Source organism: Pollicipes pollicipes, unplaced genomic scaffold (genome assembly GCF_011947565.3).
Source record: "Pollicipes pollicipes isolate AB1234 unplaced genomic scaffold, Ppol_2.1 Scaffold_5724;HRSCAF=6776_pilon_pilon_pilon, whole genome shotgun sequence".
Lineage (NCBI taxonomy): Eukaryota > Metazoa > Arthropoda > Thecostraca > Pollicipedomorpha > Pollicipedidae > Pollicipes > Pollicipes pollicipes.
In genome coordinates this window covers 40,044,040-40,060,393 of record NW_023596746.1, presented here as the reverse complement: position 1 = coordinate 40,060,393, position 16,354 = coordinate 40,044,040, and the positions used below count along the sequence as shown (strand labels likewise).

General features: G+C 49.6%; 2 protein-coding genes across 2 annotated transcripts; both read right to left on the bottom strand.

Annotated features, from left to right (window-relative positions):
- Positions 1-142: 142 nt before the first annotated feature.
- Positions 143-1,798, bottom strand: LOC119103040 (alkaline phosphatase-like). Its single transcript, XM_037226490.1, has one exon. It carries the CDS (start codon positions 1,796-1,798, stop codon positions 143-145), a length of 1,656 nt encoding a protein of 551 aa, XP_037082385.1.
- Positions 1,799-12,503: 10,705 nt separating this feature from the next.
- LOC119103832 (vegetative cell wall protein gp1) lies at positions 12,504-14,701 on the bottom strand. The gene is made up of 2 exons (XM_037227498.1): positions 14,640-14,701; positions 12,504-14,451 (listed from the first exon to the last, which is right to left on the bottom strand). Exons 1-2 carry the CDS (start codon positions 14,643-14,645, stop codon positions 13,414-13,416), a joined length of 1,044 nt encoding a protein of 347 aa, XP_037083393.1. The 5' UTR covers positions 14,646-14,701; the 3' UTR covers positions 12,504-13,413.
- Between the last annotated feature and the right edge of the window lie 1,653 nt (positions 14,702-16,354).

Sequence of the window (16,354 nt, the reverse complement as noted above, 5' to 3'; positions counted from 1 at the left end):
GAAACATTGTATTCTGCTTTTACCGAATGGCTATTAAGTTCACTGAAGACTTGGTAGGAGCAACAGTGATCACACAGACAGGAACGCTACAGAGTGACTGAGTTAACAAAGCTGTGGTATCTGACTGAAGCGCTGCCTACGATTACTCGTCGCAAACGGTAAGGTAGTCGCCCTGGCAGAGGGCCCAGTTGATGACGTGGTGGATGTAATTCTCCTCCACACTGCCGCGCAGCAAGTGGGCACCAGGACCGCGCGCGAAGATGCCGACATCATCTCCACCGTGCGTCTCCTTCGGCAGGTAGATGCCGGCCACCTGCTTGTAGTGGGGGTCACGCCACTCGGCGTCCGGACCGGTCTGCATGAGACCGGAGCGCTTGGCGTCCAGCTCTTCCTTGGTCCGAGCGCCGCCCGGACCGTTGGCGTACTGCAGGATCGAGTAGGGCAGCTTGGGCGGCGGGCCACCCTTCTGCATGCCGCCGGCCAGGAAGGAGGCAGGGCCGAACATGTCCAGGCCGCGCTCCGGGTAGCCGTTGATGGTGAAGGTGTGAGCGTGGTCGGAGGAGACAACGATAAGGGTGTCCTCGATGTCGGTGTGGTCCACAGCGTACTGGACGACCTCCTCCAGCTCCACGGTCTCGTCGATGGCCGTGTAGGCGTTGCCGTAGTGATGTCCGTGATCAATCTTGGCGCCCTCCACGAAGAGAACGAAGCCGTTGGGTCCGCGCTTCAGGATCTCCAGGGCCTTCTTCACCATCTCGGTCAGGTTGACATCGTCGGCGGTCTGGAAGGCGCGGTACTGCATGTGGCTGCGGCTGAACAGACCCAGCACGTAGTCGGCGGAAGCGGCGTCGAAGCTGTTCAGCTCGGCCTTGGTGCTGATGTAGGCGTGGCTGCGTCCCAGGGACTCCTGCTTGTCCTTCCACTCCTGGATCAGATCACGGCCATCCAGGCGCGAGCCGCCCTCGACCTCCTTGGGGGTAAACTTGCCCCAGCCGCCGCCGAAGGCAACGTTGATGTCAATGCCCTCACGCTCGACAAACTGGGTGGACAAGTCCTTCATCACGTTCTTGCACGAATCCTTGACGGGTCCGGTCATCCACTCCATGGCGGCGAAGTCGGCATCCGACTCCCAGGTGCGGTAGGCGGTGTGGCCGAAGGTGGCAGCGGGAGAGGCATGCGTGATACGGGCGGTGGACACCAGGCCGACCCACTTACCGGCCTCCACTCCGTAGCGGAGGATCGACTTGGGTGAGGAACCCTCGTTGACGGCGTCGCAGTTCCAGATGAGGACGGAGCAATCGACGCCGACCGTGAGGAAGTTGCCCTTGGCGCCGGTCAGATAGGCGGTGGCGGTGGAGGCGGAGTCGGCCGTCCAGCGGTCGCAGTTGTAGGTCTTCGAGAGACCGGTGTAGGGGAACATCTCCCAGGAAAGCATGGTGTGCTCGGGTACGTCGGCGCCATGGAGCAGACCCTTCTGCTTCCTGGCGGCGGCCAGCGTGTGGATGGACATGCCGTCACCGATGAATAGGATCGCGTTCTTGGCCTGCTTGTGGTATACCTGGTCGCTCAGCTTGGTCTTGATGATGTCCTGGGCCATGCTCTTCCAGAAGACCGAGTCCAAGACCTGACCGGAGCGGGAGAGAGAAGCGCTACCTCCTAGTCCCATCTTGGCCTGGACCTCCTGATAGGTGGGCGCCCACATCTCGTGCATCTCCAGCTCGTCCTGGTCCTCGACCCTGGAGTCGAGGGGCACGGAGGCCACGAGGGCCAGCAGGCTAGCGGCTACGAACAGCTTCATCCTGAGGCGTTGGCCGTCTGTCCCTCAGACGATGTTATTGGCCACGTGAGCCCAGCTTTTATACCGTCATCAGCCGACCGCACAAGTGGGTGCCATCACCCTTCTGGTCACACAAGTGCAACTCTCGCATAAGTGGCTTGGTTGTGGTGGTATTCGATTGGCAATTGAATGGAAAAACACAATTGGCTACAGCTGTGCTCATCATTAATTCCGCACCCATCAAATCGTAACGACAAAATAGGCTCCAGACGTGTCCGCTGGTGGTCTAGAGTGCGCAGCAGCTGAATCCGCTGCAGCCGGCCTGTTATCCGACTGTCTGTGGTGGTCGGATGTCCTTGATGACGCGTCCCAGTTTAGGCCTGAATGGGCCTTTAGCTTTTGGAGGTTCACTGGCTTGTCCACGTGGACATGGTTGTTAAGGTTAGCCCACAGCATGAAGTTCAGGGGTGACATGTTCGGAATAACGCTGCTTGCTATGGCCATCGCTCATCCACGAATAACATGGCTTAACGATGGCCAGCCCTGAATCGGGTCAGGCTTGGGAATTTTGTCGGTGACATCAAACAGTTTGCAGTAAGTCACCGTTTGATAATTGTGAACAAGATAGTGCAAAAAGGCAAATATTTGGGACGATTATCGGTCACCACAAGCAGAGCTTCAACTTTATGTAAACTTCATGGCCAAATCCTCTCAGTTAAGGCCACAACGTCTCGCATTCGGGATCAGCATGGGAATGGATGCAGTTGAACGCTTTGCAGTCGATTGCCGGCGCTTCATCGGCGATCACCGGCGAGTACTAATCGAACAGACTTGAGATCCCCGAGTGAGTGGTCACCAGTGCATTCGCCTACGCGGTGTAATCGCCTTCATGTCTTTATCTTCTCTGGCTGTTAAGATCCGATACCAAGCCTTGAACATGCTCCAGAACAAGTGGATCCGTGCAACACAGCGCGGCAACACGTGACCGTCTGCACCCTTCGACAAACGCTTTTGCAGATGCCATGTATCGTCTCTTGCTCGCTTAGAATATTCCAATGTTTTACTGCCGCAACGCGGAGTCCACTCGACTTTATCACACAGATTATGCGATCTGGTCAGCTGTTTCCGTGCAAGTGCTTACGCTTTTTCGCAAATTAGAATTTGTGCTCCGCCTATACGTACTGAATGGCAGCAGATGGCTCGAGGCGATACTGTAATGTTGCTGGGCAGGCCCGCCTGACCGAGCCGTGCACACCTGAATGGCAATGTATACTGCTCAAGGCTCGAAGAATGGTAACACCTGTTGCTGTGAGCTGCATGCAATTGCAATCAAGGTTTGGAAACAAATCAGACCTCGTAGCCTCCTGGACGAATGGCCAAAAGTAAAAGATAATGGAAAAAGACGCACAAACACAGTCCGAAAGGATAAAAGTTGACGACAATGGAAGTCGAATCGAATAAAGGCGGAGCACAACAATTCAAAGGAATACAAATCGACAGGGACAAAAGTCAGCTTGAGAAAAATAAAAAAAGTAGACGGTGGTGAAAGATTGGGCATCGCTTCAAAGATCGAAAATAAAAGTTATAAGGCATGGAGCAGAAATAGTTCGCGAGGGATAAAAGTTGATAGCAATAAAAGTCAGAATGATAGCCAGTCTGACCGAAATTTGGCATGGACAATTGCCGATTGGAATGACAGTAAACAAACACGTGAAACAAGCACGTAGTCGAACGAACACGCAGGCGAGAAGATTAAAGTCAGGAGCGTCTTATTGACCGGACGCCTGACATGCAAAGGGATGTCACCGACTGCGCTCGGTTGCTCCCGAGGATTCATTGGGTTTCGCTACCTCGCTCCCCTGGGTCTAATTTGGGCCCGCCTGTGCTCACACGATAAACACTCTTGGCTGGAAGACAGACTTCGAGCCTTTGCAATTTTGTCCTTTGCCTCTTATCTGACTCGAGTTTTATTCCTTCCAGCTTCTCGTCTTTGGAGTTTTTACGATTCAACTCTCATCTCTGCCAACTTTGATTCTCGTCGACTTTTATCCCTGTGGACATATGTTGTTCAGCTTTTGCCGCTCGACTTTTTTAGTTGACTTTTTCCATTCGGTTTTTGCTCAAGCGTCGTTATAGAAAGCGTGACTGCTGGGACCTTACCTGGCTGGGTCAGGCCACTGAGGTTGGAAATTTTATCACAGTTCAAGTAAGGCTCACTCAGCGTGCGGGCTCACACAAAACGAGGTGTTATGGGGAAAGATCCCTCCAAAACAAAGCAAACGGCGATGGAGGAAAAACGCTAGCAATATGTGAACATAACAATGATGCAATCATTTGACACATAATGCTGAATATTGAAAAATAAGTACCGATTGGGACTCTGGTGACACTAATGAACACTAGTGATTTATTTCCGTCAATTAATGAAGATGCGTGTAATCGTGTTTGATTTCACACGTATTTTTGAGCTCTTGTCGATTAAAATCCCAAATATTCCCAGGTTATCTTTGGTAATGACGTTATGGATTGCAACACCACCACGATCGAGACGTCGCCATTTTACAATTGCATCCATAGGTCATTGCTAGGGACAGGATATTGCGGGCATATTGATTGGTAAACAATGCATCTGGTGCAAAAAAAAAAACGCTGAACGAATCGTGAAGATTTGCGGCGATCATTCATACAATTCTACTGGTATTGTCAAGCATGTCATATATATGTCTTATATTGCATGTCATATACATGTATAACTCATTCTGACATGAGAACAGATGAAAGACCCGACTTAGGAGGCATGTTCCTGTGGCTCTGTTAGCACATATGACTCGACCGAGTGCCTTAGTTATCCGCTGGTCAGTGTTCCACGGCCCTGTCATCACCGTCACAGAAAGAAAGGAAAGAATCATCACGGGAAAAGTGACACGCGCCAGGCTCAGTCACGCGTGGTTGTGTGACAAACCACAGCGAATAACGCAGAACAACCAACGGCGCAGCTATGAACGCAACGAACGATGTCGGTTCAGAGGTTACAGATGCTTTCTTTATTTCACTTCGCCAACTGAAATGCTGTGCTTACCTCTGCTTCATTCAACATGAACCTAGAGTAAACGTTGCCTATGCGAGCAATTTGACAGGTGAGGACTTTTTCCGGACCGGATGCACCACTTAAAGCCTGTGTCTTTTCCGGATGCTCGACACCTTCATGTGATCCGGAGTCGTGCATGTCATGTCAGGCATGTCATGCATGGCTGAAAGCATGTCCGAGGCATACGACACAACTGCCAGCAAGATGCACTACTGCCCACGGGACATCTGGGGCAAGAATTACGGACAAGAAGCGTGAAACATCCTTTGAGGGCGGCATAAGTCTCATTGGGAAGGGCAGGCCCCCAAGGCGGTCAAGAAGACCACAAAGTCGTCCGTACATTTCGGGAGAATGGCATGATTGGACGCAGTTTGGAGAACTCCGCAACCTCCTTGCCTGGGTTTGGACAGCTGACGATTGATGTAAGGATTTGAAGTCCACTCGGTAATCCTGAATTGTTTGCATTTCAAGTCTATTCCGGTAGCGCGATATGGCATAACAGCTCTGACCACGCGTACGGAGGATAAACGGCAAAAAACATATTTTCATTACACTGACATGGCATCACCAAAGCTCACGTGAGGATGCTCAAGGACATCTGGATCACGCGACTGGTGACTGCACCGAATGTCACGGAGCCGCTGCCAGCAGTGGCGGGACGACATGCTGGCTGGCGGCACGCTACTGCCAGTCCACGGTCATGCTACAGATGATGGCGATTACGGCACGGCCAGTCACCCACCAATCGAGTCGCCTTTAGTCATCAAGTGTTGTATAAGCTCTAAGCCTCTGGTTATCAGTTACAATTATTGATATCCTAATCTGGATATATCTAATCTGGATATGCATGCGTGCATTGTGCTATTTTCCGTGCCACTGCTGTGAGAAACTGGACTGTACATCCCATGCCGTTTCTGAACTTCAGTTAGCCCCTATGAGCGGTTGCAGAAATAATAATATTGGAATATCAAAAGTTCTGCATCAGTCTGAAAAATCCAGATTGAATCCGGGTAAACAAATACTACTAAAAATCTTGGCAAACACTACACAGCGACATGACTGGGGCAGTTAAATGAAGATGAAAAAATGTGAGTACACACCTATATAAAGCATGAAAACAAATCACACACTAGACTGTTTGATGTATCACTGAGCAGTTGAATGCATATGTATTGAGATAGCCGTGCTTGGCAGATGGGTCCTATGACGCATGACCCTCATTGTGGTCCTCATAACCAACCCTTTTTGATCCTATACGGTGTACCAACGCTGCACACAGCTCCCCGGAAATCAGAAGAAGAACGGACATGAATGACACGTTTGGTCTCATTTGTGCTGCAATACGAACATTGCTGAGAATAACGTTAATCACAAGACGCACTTCACACTGGCTACATCAACAGCAGTGCCCGCATTCAATTGCATTGGTTTGGTTTACTTTCACACACCATCCTTTCATCGTTTTTGTGAGCCCTAACTTTTCGTGATGTAGCAGCCGAAGTGGTGATTGTGGGATGAGCTGATGTCAGGTCATGTTTGAGGCAGACAACGTTATGTTTGGCATCTTTAGGTGATTTTAGGGAGAAGTCATGACACGACCGAATGCAGAAAATGCTATTTTTTCAATCAGCTGTACCTTAAGCTGAAAATGCTGTGAGTTTGCGTTGTGAAAGACACTACTTTGGCACTGGAGCAAGGGTGTCTCGTTCTAAATCGGTTGGGAGGCTCGGCCTAAAAGGTTGAATTAACCTGCCCCAAAACCGAACTTATCCACGGATTTTGGCACCTTGAATAAGCGTACTCAATGCTAACATAAAAACCACCTTCTTTAACATTTCGTAGAACCAAATCGTTTTCCTGCAGAGGAATGACATCCCATTTAAACTCATGGTGAGCTGATGATGGCGACGTGAGCTTTCGTGCGAAAAGTAGTGGAAGCACTTCCTTGGAAAATCTGTTAGCTTCAAGTAATTGATTTCCTGTCGGTGATTAGCCGGATGAAATGTATCTCTCGCACGAAAACAAACGAGATGAAAACACGGCCGAAACCAGAAGATGGCGTTGCTTTATCTGCGGAAGGACAAAAACGCTCCGTGCATGACTGGTCAGCCATCTGATCTTTCATAAGTTGTTAGTGCATTTGCGGGGAACATTATTCACATAGATAAGACAGTAGCAATAGCCTCATCCCCCTGAGAAAAACCAGGATACAACATTCAACAGCTCATATTCGGTTCAAAATTACGTAAGTTGTTCAGTGCATTAGCGAGAAACATTATTCACATAGATAGGACAGAAGTATTAGCCTTATACCTCGGAAAAACCAGGAGAAGGGAAATATAGTTAGGTTGATATTTCGGCAACATGCAGTTATCGGAACAATAGCAGAAATGATTTTTTTTCTTATTTGCATTCACTTCTGCTATTGTTTCTATAAATGCATGTCGTCGAAATATCAACCAAACTATATCTCCACCGTACTGTGTTTTTCAGAGGAATACGAGCAATACTACTGTCTTACTGAACAGCCCCCCTGACGTGTCCTTGCATTTGGGATTGGTTTCGGGCATCACCTATTTCGTATTAGAATGCTCAACGGATTGCAAGGTGAGTACAGAATGACCGAAAACCTCAGCGCTAACTGGCAGAGCCGCGTCTCCGGCACGATATAAAATGTCAGCACAAGGTGTTGCTCGAAATCATCCCTGGGCTGGATAATTAAAGCGTCCCCTTTTGCTCAGTCTTTTTCAAGTGGCTCGAAGTTCTTCAATTTACGTGAGCGCGTTTTATCCTTATTGAGACACTCCCGGACCGGAAAAAGGAAACGTTTTGCAATGTTAACCCGACTGTCGTCCACGGTGTTTTCCTTGGCAGCATGATGGCGTCCTTTCCAAAGGTTCGCGCACATCTGGATTCGGGATTGTCCGCCCACGTAGACGACGCCGGTATGAGAGGATCGTAAAGGTCTGTAATCATTCAGTAGGAGCAAGTGACACAAAGGAGCCATGTCGTACAAGCGAGACGCAAAGGGAAAATGAAGGTGAAACCAACCACAAAATCAAAGGAGCAGTACATCCTCAACCTTGATTACAACTTGAGATGCAAGCAATCTGTGTTAGTGTTGCATAACAGGATGTTTCATGCAGAAACCATTACACTATTTCGTCGGGTTTTCACAGGAAAAGTCAGTCACTCATAACGCACAAACACGCCGTCCTTGAATGATTCCATGCTCTGCCGACGCCTGGAAGGCGGTACCAGCACCTAACGGTACCTCCATATGACAGGCGCCTACCTTTTTCCAGTCGCTCCTCGGGTTGCTGTGTCTGACTGCTGGCTGCTGCGCCGCAAACCGCCGTAGAGATATTACGCACGGCAGGTTAAACCGTACGGGTCTGCAGCATTCATTCCATTTAGTCTCCATACTTCTACGTGCCTTCATCCACCGGCATCCATCCGATGTGTATACGGAACCCTCATCAGTCGCGAACTACGTGTAGCATGTCACAGAAGAGATAGGCTTGCTGTCTCGACGAGTCTCACTTATTTTTTACTACCCTGTAAGCCAGGGAATATCCTATATGCAACACCTGCAACGCGCCTCGGCTATTGTCACTGTACAAATGCGGCAACACTAAATGCGTTCTTGCACGCATTTGGACAATTGTTCTTAGCGATTCGACTGCACTTGCATGTACCAACTATTATAAATTTCACCCTGTGGTTTGCAGGAATGGTTTTGGATCAAAGTCCTCGTCGTAAACATTGTAACCTTAAGTACGCTTTTGAGCGCACTTGGAAACACCTTTTCCGCGTTGTGACTATATTTGTATACCCTTGCCTTTCTACAATTTTGGCCTAGATGTTGGCATTAACGCCTTTGTGGTCAAACTCCTCGCCAATCCTTGCTGGTTAAAAAAACCTGCATGCGTCATCCACGCCGAGGCGTTAACAGTTGGATGCACAACTTTTGCCGTTCGGTTCGAACGTACCATGCAGTGTCGTCCCCGCCGCCCGGTTTCACCTTGGCTCACTTGACCGGTTGCCAGTTGATCACCGAAACGGGCTGAAGGTGCGGTCTCTGGAGGACAAAATAGCATGCCTGCCACACGTTGACCAGAGGGTGCGACTCCCAACAAACTGACACACATGGACAGACAAATTGGGGTGACCTTGGTTTCGGATATCATTTGAGCCGGCTTGTTTGGAACGATCAAAGTGCTTCTGATTTGTGAACCCTCTGTGAATACAAACACTCAAACACGGGAATAAACTCGCATCTAGACTGGCCACGGGGTTTAAAGGGGTGATTGGCCTGCAAAACGAATGCATTTTGTATAAGAGACGCAAAACCAGATGCATAGGGCTTTCACACAACCGAGGAGAGCCTCAAGTGAAGGTGAAGGACCCATGACGGAAAAAATTTGGCTGATCGGAAGGACTGTGGTTGGATCAACTTTAGGGACCATTTCGCTGTCCAGGGAACATCTCGCTGCTCCTACTGGTACCCTAGTGTGCCTTCGCCGAAACACTCCCGATCGATCAGGTGTCATGCACATTGATGTATAATTTGTATCACTCCAAGAAGAACTAGGAGGGCCGGAGGAAAGGCCCTATGCCATTGTCAGGGGCACAATATGCTAACTTGCTGTGGTACTCCCGAGTGCTTAGGAGCCCCCTGAGTTATTTTATGGGCGCAGGAGCACTGTGCCGTTGCAATAACAAGACATCCTTACTTGTTAACCGTTCAGACACTCTCAATCAACCAGGAACACTTCAAGGGATGTTCCTGTTTGATCGGAATGATCTACGCTTCTGCTGGGGTCCTACATTTTTACCTGCCGGACACTCTCGATTGCTAAGAGACCCTTCATAATTGCCCTGGGTTATATCCATTTTCTGGGAGGATCTGGAGCCATTGCCTGGGCTCCTTTAAATTCATATACTGAGACATCCAACATTGATTACTGGATGTTGCAGGACAGACGACACTCAATCGAGACAGCTCTCATCTCCATCTCTAATCGCGTCCTTCGTGCCATGCACAACGGTGAAATTTTAAGCTTGATTATTCTCGATCTTTTCAAATGTTTTGACGTCGTGCCCGCCAAAAAGTTCTGGGTCAAAAACAGCATTTGTACGATGTCGGCACCGACTGATTTGGGGTCCATCCGTCCGGACACGTGCAGCAGGTGCGAGTGCGCAGCCATGGCGGTTCCATCATGACGTCTCGGCCGAGAGAATAGACAATGAGGGTGCTCCCAGTGGATTCTCAGCTGCGTCTTATCTTATGTTGCTCGCGAGCGGCCTGAGTTTGCACGTGCCCGACGGTGCCCAATCGTGCAGTTTGCAAGTGTCGCGCAAATTGGGTCACGGGTAAAAAATACGATTTGACAGCACACAATCATTCATCTCATGTGGATAGCTCTCGATTCCGCCCACTGACGGAATTGTCAGAATGGTATGAAGTTCAACACCACTAGAACTCAAATGCTGGCGTTTGTTGGGATTGAGGTTGAGAGGAACTGAGATTTGTTTGAGGTTGAGACAATGAATGTGTCAGTAAGGGCTGGTGCCATCGCAATGCATATCAGCAATGTTGGGAAGCCCGCCTTCCGTCGCGGTCACGTGCAATCCTGCTGGGCCTCCCTCCCGCCACGGAAATATACAGTCACGTTTAGACGCCACTGCAAAGTTCGTGTGTGGATGTCGTGCGCATTTTGTGCTTCGTGAGAGTGATGCCTAAGTCCTTATCTCCAATACTTTATTCTCACTGACGTCCAGTTAAAAACCATAGTTGTGGGTCCTTACCGAATATACACCCGATGATGCATACACAATGCACCTGTAATATACATCTGATCAGCGCTCAGAAAACGAAGCAACTGGATCTGTGTTCCAATTTACAGACATTTGATGAAGAGTGCTGTTGCCGTATAACACAAACCGTATAGCCGTATTCATCACACTGTGGCATGTATTCATTATTCTTAGTTACCGAAATGTGCCGAGCTAAGAAAACAGATGGTGTGGCAATGGCATGCCGACTTTCACGCTGTTATCCCACAAATCAGGGCTTCATATGTCTCATCACACTCTAAAACCGCTTTGAAAAATGTTAACTGCACATTGTCCAAGCCAGCGATCTACTCTAGATACAGCTGTGAGGAGTAGAAATGGGTTGCTGTCCTGGTTCACTTTCTCTCTTCCCGCCCGAACTCGAGAGACGCATTGGAAAGCTGTGCCCAGAAGGCCCCTACGAGAAGGCCTTAAGATGGCCCTGTTAAAGTCCCCTCTCCCCCCTCCCAGCTTAAAATGTCTGTCCCAGCCTTCTTGTCACCAAAAAAGAAACAGAAAAGTTGCATGCAAAGTTAAACGGTCACAAAATATGTTGCTCTGCAGCCACATCTCTTTGCATATGTAGCCCACTTTCTCAGTCAATCAGTCGGCACATACTTGCACAATATTCCGTCTTATCTTGCATTTCCGCCATGTATGTTCAGAAACATGCAAGGCCTCAGGCCAAGGTCAAAATTGTCACATTTGTATGTGGTGCGGTCTCGTGCACAACGCCACGTACCTGCCTTCCTGCCATGGCCTTCTCGCCCATCTTATCAGCCTAGAACAGCAATCTGATCCATGATAAAATCATCCGTGCTTATGATTTTTGCTGAGCAGTAAAGCCAGAACGTTTTGACCGTTTTCCGCACGAGCATGAAAGTAAAAAAGGCGCCATTTGCACGTGTTAAGAATAATCTTCCCTCAATCTATCAGGAAATGCCTGAAAATAAACTTGATGTCAAGCATTCCATCCATTGATCAGAATCGACATTGTCATTGCTGTTGAGACACTGCCTTCGTCAACGAATGATGAAAATAAATTGATAGACACAATATTTTACTCAGATACTATTATCGAGAAACAATATGTACGCTGATGCTTGATCAGAGCGTGCAGTGAAAACAAGAATGGCTGAAAGCTTGTGTGACCTATATGGTGCCCAGAAATCAGCGATTTCTGAACTATTTTAACAGCAGTGCTAATTGGTGCAAATGATGTCAAATCACACCTTTGCTGGTGTCAGCGCCATTTTAGACTGGTGAAGCCTTAAGTTCTGGTGTCAAGTCACACCGCGTTATGAAATGACACTGAGGCGTGCCCGTGCTCAGCCGAAGATCGTTATTCACATCGTTTAGAGGCCCAGGCCCTCTAAGAGAAACGTGATAAAAACCATCTGTAGCCAACCGAATCCTCACCGCGTGTGTTGAATGCGGCTTTGGGGCAGTTGGCTGTCGGGGGGGGGGGGGGGGGGGGGGAGGGGAGCATAGACAAAGAGTGATGCTATGCACAGGCACAGCCAAGTGGCATGCTGCCAGTGTCCGCATTTTAGCACTCGCGAAGTATTACATTGCAAACAAAATCAAGCAAATATTGAGTGAACTAGTCGGGACCCGACACGGTTAGGGCGATCATCTCCGCATCCTCCGCATCCGTAGATTCCTTCGTATTTGTCGTACTGGTGATTGTTGAGGCCTTAGCTATAGTGCGGGTTCCTCAAAGGGACCCCCTGATAGTGCCCTACACCGGACTACAGTCACTGTGCCCGGGTCATCGCCGCCGACCAAAGTCTGCCCCCCCCCCCCCCTCCTGCCTGCGGTGCTAGCGGCCCACAAAGGGCTTATAGAATGGTCTGCATTGGGACAGAGCTAGAATGACGTGTCAGTTGCTGCAAGCATGCTGCCAAATGACGGAATGGCTGCACGGCTCTTTTCATCATTCCTTTCATCAGGTTTGAAAGCATCACGTTTTATGAGTCTTCAGCATCGCGTCAGAAAATATTGCTAAAAAGCCAGCTGGAAGTTGAGTAGGTCTGGAAAGTCTGATGTCTCTTAAGTGCATCTAAGAGAGAAAACAAACAAAACAAACTGGTCAATCAGCTACAGAATTTTTGAAGGTGTCACCAAAACTCCAACTTCTTCTTTAGGTCCAAGCAGACGAAGGCATTTGTGTAATACATATTGTTCGCGAAACATGGCATGTCGTTAAGAATATTACACTACGTAGATCGTAAGAACATAAATTTTCCCGAGCACGCGCACATTGGACGGAAAACAAGCTTTTCTGTCCGGATGTTTTCTACATAAGATGATACCAAATATTGGCTACCATCTTGCAAACACATTCTCTGGTATTGTACGCCAAAAGATTTATGCTACAGGCCAACACAAATCTAATCGTTAATTATGCGTGACTTATGTATACGCCGATGGATACAAGAGGGACAAAACAAGACTGCTTCACGCGCATAAATATAGTCGTTAATTCTCTATATAACAAGCACAAATGAATATACTGTGTGGGTAAAAAACTATATGGGTAACAATAGCAAAATGTTTTCAAAATAGAAAACACAATATCTTTACAACCAATGTTATGTTCTACTTCCAAGGCCTATCACCAGATGGCCACACACCTGGGAGACAAACCTTCCAATGAAAGCATTATGTGGTGACTATGACCCTGACGTGACAGTGCACAGTCTTCTCTCTAGTAGCCAGCTGGCGCCCTGTAGCTGTGTCTGGGGACGTCTGATGACACGTAGGCCTCCTCAGGGGCGGAGGGACCCGCGTGGGCTTGCTCAGGGGCAGAGGGACCCGCATAGGGCTCCTCAGCGGCGATGGGAACCGCAAAGGGCTCCTCAGCGACGGAGGGATCCACGTAGGCTTCCTCAGGGGCGGAGGGATCGGCTTTGGTCTCCTCAGGGGCGGAGGGACCCGCGTATGGCTCTTCAGCGGCGGAGGGACCCGCGTAGGCCTCCTCAGGGGCGGAGGGACCCGCGTAGGGTTCCTCAGCGGCGACGGGATTCATGTAGGCCTCTTCAGCGGCGGAGGGCTCCGCGTATGGCTCCTCAGCGGCGGAGGGACCCGCGTAGGGTTCCTCAGCGGCGACGGGATCCATGTAGGCCTCTTCAGCGGCGGAGGGCTCCGCGTATGGCTCTTCAGCGGCGGAGGGACCCGCGTAGGGTTCCTCAGCGGCGACGGGATCCATGTATGCCTCTTCAGCGGCGGAGGGACCCGCGTGGGCCTCCTCTGCGGCGGAGGGACCCATGTGGGTCTCCTCAGGAGCGGAGGGACTCACGTGAGCCTCTTCAGGGGCGATGGGCGGCTCGTAGGTCTCTTCGGTGGGTGCAGGTGCGTATGTCACCACAGGGATATTGGGTAGCGTTTGCTCAATAATTGGCTGGAATGCAGGTGCGCCCGCTGGCTGCTGCGGCGGTTGCTGTTGCTTCGGCGGGTTCGGGTACTGCGGATCGCTCTCGAAAATCCCTGGGGGGATGGCCTCTGAAGGCGTCGTGTTTGGTGGCTTGTGAAAGCTCAACACGGCTTCGCTGACGAGCACTTCTGGGCGCTCAGGCGAGTGAGGCTCATGCACTTCTGCGGGCTGGGAGGGGGGCGCGTAGACCTTCGGCGGCTCGGTGGACGGAGCATCGTGTGACTGTGCAGGTTCAGGCTTTGATGAAGGGAATTCATAAGGCAGTCCTGTGCCGTAGCAGCCCGCAACCAGGCACACTAAGGTGAGAAACACCTGAAAATAAAACACACTGTAAATTTCTGCGACGTTTTGCTGGCACGCGTCGCCAGTCTTCTTAAAGGGCATTGTCAGCAAAGGCTCCTGCCGTTTGTCGCGCACTTGTCGCGTTTGTCACCCACAAGGACAGACATCAGCCGCATCACTACTGAACGAATTCACTGGCAAAAACGGGGTTGGCTCACCTTCATCGCTCTCCGAGCTCCTTGTCCAACAATCGGTATGACTTGCTCCAAGGCCTCCGCAAGTGCCCGCCGTTCTGTCGACCTACCGACAACGGCGCCTCTTATAGCCACAGCACCAGCTTAGCAGGAAAACCCCTGTCCCTTGTGTCAACACTGTGGTGAATCGACGTCTGTGACAGCATGCTACGGGCATGACAACTCCTTAGAAGCGCAAGGAAAACTGGAATGATCCAAAAAAATTGACTTTCTCTGCTTCATTTTTAACTGCCGTTGGGACCTTGCTATGGAAATTATGCTTATTGTCAGAACCGACAATAGCTGATCACGTAACTCACCTTATATAGCTGGAACTATGTAGCGTTGCCTAGTGTGAAAGCACGGTCACTTACATTCAGTATATGACAGCCATCGGTGGATCTTTACAGTTCACATGTGTCACAACGCTGTCAAAGAGCCGCGCTCGGCTATCCGTGCTCCGACCGGAAACAAAAAGATAGTCCGAGTCACACAGGTCACGTGGTGGTCATGATCGTCCGAGTCACACAGGTCACGTGGTGGTCACAATCGTCCTAGTCACACAGGCCACGTGGTGATCACGCCCAAACAGCAACATTGCTGCCGTTGCAGTTTTTGACTCAGTGTCCAAGGCACCAGAAGCTATAAGCCAGATACCATCAATGAGAGTCGGCACCTCGGACCGGGCTTTGCTACCGTTCTCATTTCAACACCTGCACTACATACGAACGGAATGTATGCCCCCGAGTGGCTGCGCTGTCAGTGGCTGCTTTCAAAACCTAAAAATTTCAAATGAGTTATTAGTGTTGATGTACCGCTGAGGGTTTCTTGCTTTATCACCAGCCCCCACCTCACTAAACCCATTTATGGTGTCATTCCTCGTCTCCGCTGCCAAAGGGACTTCTACCGCTCGTGCCCATTAAGAGGCGCTCACCCGATGGCAATTATCACATCTCGAAGCATGAGAGATGTCCTTAAAGAGTTCCCATTTCTTTAGTCGGGGATAGGACGACGTTGCTGCCAACGACATTGGAACAGGGGGTATCTGCCCACATCTTTGAGGCCAGGAGACATAAACCCTGAACTTAAACAAGTATACACATATCACAAAGACCACTCTTGCTGCTGTTCCCTGTTTTAAAGGATGGGTGTGCTCTACCATAAGCGTGAACGATGCTTCAAGTGAGAAATAAAAGCTCTCACGCAGTAGATCTCAAACTGTAGATACTTTGCGGAAGGTCTGACACATTTTTTACGCATTTTTGTAGCTCAGCTTGACGGCAAGAATCTCAGTAAAAATGATGATGCTGACAGAACTCGTAACAACAAGGAACATACCACAGCTCTTCCCGACAAACTTTCAGTTTATGCTAATGCGATGATCGGTTTGCTACCAAGAACCGGACGATGTGGCAGGTGTTTGCAGTTTAAGGAACTTGGTGTGAGGCGCCCTGGCGTATACCAGGCTGCTCTCAGCTAGCCGGCTGACTGACGATCGATTGGCTGACCCCTACTGCTAGTCGATTGGGAAACTGTGGAAAGGCCTGCGGACGGATCCAAACCGTGCATTTAGGGTGCATAAATACGCTCAGCTAACCATTCAATATCGATATCAGTTTCGTACAGGCGCTATTGTTTAGATTAAGTCAGATTAAGTCGGCATTTTTTTATGGATTTCTAGGATCAGCGCGCACGCTTAG